A 5550-nucleotide genomic window follows, 5' to 3' on the forward strand; every position below is an offset into this window, starting at 1 on the left:
CATTTTACACCCCCCCCCCCCCAGCCCAGACCTCTTGCCAAAAGTAGAACCTGCCCTGAGACTATCTTAGGAGCCACAGGGGCAAAGAGTGAGAACAGAATCCCATCAAGAATCCCTACCAGATTATTTTCATGCTCCTGCCTCCATCTGTACTTTCATCAACAGCTCAACGTGGGGCAAATTTATGCCTCCACCAACCAGATTTCTCCCTCTACTTTTCCTTCCCCAGGAAAAAAAAATACAAGACATAGCTTTCTCGACTTATGAAAAATCATTTTAGGCCCTAGACGTCTTGTGATTTACGACTACTTGCCCAAAGCATATTCTTGAGTTACCATTGCAGGATGTAAACCCCTTGGAGCGTTCAGATACCGGATCAATTAAAGGCAGAGAATTGATTCCAACCTTTGCCAGCCCTTGTGTCTTCCATTAAGACCTGAACTCTGTCACCCTGAGATAACTTCTGCCTAAATTCTAGGCTGAATTCCCCACTGTACAAGCACTTTTGTGAATCTGTATGTACCCTGAGCTTAAAAGACACTGCTTTGGGAAATATCCCCTACATTCTCCTTTACTTTTTCCAAGTAAAAACTTCCTTTTTCTATTCTTGGCTTGGTTGTGTCTTTTGGTTCAAAACCCGCCAAAAGCCGAATTTAGTTTCATGTAACAATACCCTATCCCATCGCCTCCCACCTCCATCTCTCACCCCCATCTCTGATACCCTCCATCATTTCTCTCCCTCACTCCCTGACTCCCCACTCAGACACAGAGATGTCCAGCTGACCCTGCTGGCCTCCGTCCCCTAGAGGTTGGGGCCCTCACCAAAGAAGACTCCCAGCACTGTTCGGTTTCGCAGGGAGGCCTGCCCTGCAGGGCCCCTCATGGCAGTGTTGCTAAGGTCTCTGGGGTTGGGCAGGTGGGGTTCTTTCAAGGGCTGGTACACACCATCTGCATAGCTGGCTGGGACTAGGCGCTGCAGCCGAGAGCCTGCAGTAGGAGGGGTAGAGACAAGGATAAGTCCTCAGTGGGGCTCCCTTACCTCCTCTCTCCCAGGCTTCCCTCCATATCACAGGGAACCCATGAGCCTTTGCCGGTACCTGCCAGCCCTTGCCCCTTAGTATCACCCTAACCCTGGGGCTGTCTCCCCTTGGCCCTCACCTACCTTTGCTGCCCCATCTGTGCTCCATGAGGTTGTTGTACCACCCATCAAATCGCTGCACCTCCCAGGAAATGGGATTCTGGGCTCCTATGTGAGAACAGAGGGAAGGGGCAGCTGGACAAGTCTGCGCACGGGAGGACATGGGTCTTGGGAGCTTGGCAAGCGGAGCAGCAGAAAGTGGACCCCAAGCACAGTGTGGAAGGTAGGGTGCAGAGGGAGAGAACTCAGGACAAAGTGATATCCAAACTCAAGCTCAGTCTTCAAGCTGCTCGGTGGGGGAAACATGGCAGGGAGTACTAAAGCAGTGTAGCCAGGGGCAGTGTGTGCTGACAACCTCAGAGAGCAAGACAAAGCTGGAGAATACTGGCAATGTGGATGGGGATGCAGGAGCCTTCTACTGCTCTCACACCTAAGCTCCCAGAGTGACACGGAGGGACAGAAACCATTCCCAGCCCTAAGGTATCATGTGGAGCTAGAGCCAACCACACCCTAAAAGCCAACCACTCTTCTACCCAGGGAAGGAGAGGTCATTTTGTGACAAGCCCTGAGTAGGGGCAGTGTGGAGAGGAGCTTGGCCCTCTCCTGCTGAACAGAGTCCAAGGCAAGGGTGTGGGTCCTGGGGCTGTGGCTCTGGGACCTGTTGCTGAACGGTCTCTTTCCCAGTTTCTGGGGTGGGATCAGAGACTGCCTGATAACTGGCCTCTTTTGAGGCGTCATGTTTCTCATATAAATCCCTTATTGACCCTATTGTACTTTCCAAAAACTAGGATCTGGGAGGGAGCACTCAGTTGTGGAGGGAAGAGCTCAGGCAGTGGGGGCAGAGGGAAGGGTCCAGAGTCAGGGGTGGAAAAGAGGACTTTCTGGTCAGTGGATAGATGACCAGATTCCTTTCCCCTAACTAGGAAGCTACAGGGCTAAAGTTCCCTTTCTGCTCACTTCAGAGAACAGAACAAAGAAAGGACACTCATCAGCCATCAAGAGACCCATTCCTCTGACTGTCCTTCCACTCACACCAAGGATAAGATCTCAGAGCTACACCTCAAACTCCTGTGTGCATGTACACGACCATGCATGCGCACTCACTCACCAAAAGGTCAGAGAGGCGAAATGACTCAGGCCCTGATGTTTGAGCAAAGAACCCAACTAAGAATCCAGGACTTGGGATGGAAACTAGGGGAGACCCATACACATGATGTCTAAAATAAGATGAATAGGTGGCAGAACAAGAGGGGGTCTTGGGGGAAGGGTAAAAGGAAGAATGCCTCCTGGGAATAAGTGGCAATAGCTGGGTAGAAAAGGAAATTGGAAATCCAATGTCAAGGCAAAAAGAGGGCTGGAAGCAATGGGAATGTGAGTGAGCAGTTCTGCTGTGGGAGAAGCCGCAGGGGTCTATCACCTCCAGTCAGAATAGATGATTCCACAGGTGTTCTCTGCTCCCTTTTCTTGTCCCTTTTCTTATCCTCCCAAACCTGATAAGGGACTTGCTCCTTTTAACCTAAGTTGCAGCACCTTAAGCCTGCTTCCCTTCTCAGAGACCCAGACTACACAAAACAGCCTCAGATCTATTAAGAAACTGTCCAAAACCGATGATAACAAGATAAAATCTAATGGATCATAGGGGGGCAACAACTGTTTGTTTCTTTCTTGTTGTTGTTTTCATATTGTCTTATAACACTGGCGACTTCCCTTCAGCTTTGGGTCCAATCTGACCACAAGATCCTTTATTGTCTTATATGCCTAACCGGTCTTTTCCCATTTGGGATCAGGGGTCCTTACTTCATGAAGAAAGAGAGAAGACAGAGGAGAGAGAAAGGGCCTCCAGACTGTAAGGAATGACATAGGAAATGCTGACACAGCAGGGTTCCTCTGCTTCTAGCTACACTTCTCCAACCTGTACTCACCCATAGATGTCCATAACCCAACCAGGAGTGTCCATGCCAGAGCCAGGCAGAAGCCCATGATGAAAGTGATAACAGGGCTTAGGTGTTAGGACACCTTAAAATGGAGACCCTAGGAAAAGAGAACAGGATTATGAGTCCCAGCAATTCAGGAGAGTCAAGCCAGGGCCTTTACTGGCTCCTATGAATCTAAGTGTGGGCTGAGCCAACACCACAGCAGGGAACAAAGAGCAGGAGACTCACTCTCTCCCAAGTCTTTCATTCATTCAACAAACACTTGACATGTATCCACTACGTACCAGGCATTGACCTAGGAAGTGGAGATTAAGTGATGAACAAAGCAGACAGAAATCTCTGCCTTCCTGGACTTCCCTTGTAAGATTAACTGAAAAACCTTGTTTTGGCCCAGCTTTCTGATATGTGTATTCCTTGGACAGAGCCTTGCTTGACAGGACACTGGGGTGCTGCTAGAGTGTGGTCTTAGGCAGGTTACTTCTCTGGTCTGGACCTTGGTTTCCTCTTCCAGCTATGAGAGTAAACATGCCTGAATTGTCTACCTCCTAGCATAGTTGCCAGAATCAGACATGAGAATGAGGTTGAATTCAAAGCAAAATAAGTGACAGGTGTTATGTAAATGGGATATAGGGAGAGGGTGGGCTGGAGCTTGGCTCTTCCAGGCAGACTCAAAAAATGCAGCACCAGGTGCTCCTGTGTTTGGTGCCAGCTTTCTCTCCTCTCTCTCCTCTCTCTCTCTCTCTCTCTCTCTCTCTCCAGACTAAAGAGCGTGTCACCCAGGGACAACAGGGTAACAGGCAGCAGGGGACTCAGACTGGGACTCCTGAGAGGCACAGGGAGTGTCTGAGGCCAGTGAAGATCTTCTAAGGCAGCATAGACACTGGGGGTGGGGTGGGGCTAGGGAACTGTCTAGTGGAAGAAAGTGAGAGTTCAGAGAAAGCCTTATCTTAGACTAAACTCTCAGGACTCCTGAACATGTCGTCTAGACCCATAGGAGGAGCCCTAGAGGGTGATTCATCCCAACTTGCCATCCCCCATGAAACAAATGAAAAACCCTAGGCCCTGTCATAACTCAAAAGCTCAGCATATCACCCACTCCATCCAAGACTGTCCAGATGATGGTCTTTGATAGTTTGTGAAGAGCAGGGCCCTGAATGGTTGAAGCCATAAGGATGTTGGACAGTAGTCCTTCCTGGATCGCGGATGCCCTGCCCCTTCCCGCCTACCACTATGTCTTCAGGATCCTGGGCCCCAGACACCAATATACCACTCAACCCGTAAAAAGCATGCTGTGAGCTTTCAGGCCAGGCTGTGGGGACAACCTGAGGAGGAATGTGAGTATGCTTGACAATCACTCCTTGTGGGTGGGTAGCCACATGATTTATATAGCAATATTAGTTCAGTAACTTTTTATTTTTTTTAATTTATATTTTATTTATTTCTGAGAGACAGAGAGAGAGCGTGCATGAGCAAGCAGGGGAGGGTCAGAGAGAGAGGGAGACACAGAATCTGAAACAGTCTCCAGGCTCTGAGCTGGCTGTCAGCACAGAGGCTGACGCGGGGCTCGAACCCACAAACTGTGAGATCATGACCTGAGCCGACGAAGTCAGATGCTTATCTGCTGAGCCACCCAGATGCCCCTGGTTCAGTAACTTCTTAACAACCTCGAGTGTAAGGCATAACTTTAGGACAGAGCAGTGAAGCCCCAGGCAGTGGCAGAACCAGGGAGAGAACACAGGCCTACCTTGTTCTTAACCTACATGGCTACTTTTCCAGTCTGAAGTCCTAGAATGGTGACCCTGGGGTGGGAGAAATATGAGCCAAGGCCATAGGGATTCCATCTGGTCCCAAGGGAGGGCTGAGGGGGAAGCCAGGACTCTAAAAGCCCAAAGCTCCCTCTCTGGAGTAATGTGCTGATGCCAGGAAGAGCTCCAGAGATTCCCTTGGCCCAAGCAAACTAGGCGCCCCAACACTCGAGTTTCTCGAAGATTCCAAAACTTGGGGTGAGGTGTGTGGAGGATAGGCCGGAGCAGGTTCCATTTGAGCCTCAGGTTAGTAACGGAGGCTCAGGGGGGCCAGGGCTAGAATTCCCCTTCCCTCAAAAAGCGTGGCGGAGCTGGGGCCCACCGCCGCAGCCACGCCGACGGCGCGCCCTCCCCCGGGGCGCCTAGGCCTGTGGGCCGAGAAGCCCTCCTCGGTCTGACCTGGGCCGCGGCGTCCCTCGACCCCGAAGGGCTGACTGGCTCGCTCCCGGCTCGCTCTCCGCGGGGCCCGCGACGCCGGCTCCCGGTCGGCTCCCTCCGCAGCTCTGCGNGGCGCGAGCGCGCAGGTGTGGGAGCCGTCGCGTCCGTGGCGAGGGCTCGGCTAGTGCGGCCACGCGGACAGCGCGAAGGGCAAGTCCGCTGGGGCCGGGGAGTGGGCGGAAGACCTTGAGGGGGCGGGGTGGGGCGGGGGAGGGGCTCCCTGGATTTTTCCATA

The 5550-nt window shown here is 51.8% G+C and overlaps 1 protein-coding gene across 1 annotated transcript in view; it reads right to left on the bottom strand.

Annotated features, from left to right (window-relative positions):
- DUOX1 (dual oxidase 1) overlaps positions 1 to 3118 on the bottom strand; it is a 31824-nt gene extending 28706 nt beyond the window's left edge. The window contains exons 1-3 of the mRNA XM_077764331.1: positions 3061 to 3118; positions 1163 to 1246; positions 823 to 987 (exon numbers count right to left, since the gene is read on the bottom strand). Coding sequence (XP_077620457.1) covers positions 823 to 987; positions 1163 to 1246; positions 3061 to 3118 — 307 coding nt within the window. The remainder of the gene's footprint in view (positions 1 to 822; positions 988 to 1162; positions 1247 to 3060) is intronic.
- Between the last annotated feature and the right edge of the window lie 2432 nt (positions 3119 to 5550).

The sequence above is a fragment of the Crocuta crocuta genome, unplaced genomic scaffold (assembly GCF_008692635.1).
Source record: "Crocuta crocuta isolate KB4526 unplaced genomic scaffold, BGI_CrCroc_1.0 scaffold102, whole genome shotgun sequence".
Taxonomy (NCBI): domain Eukaryota; kingdom Metazoa; phylum Chordata; class Mammalia; order Carnivora; family Hyaenidae; genus Crocuta; species Crocuta crocuta.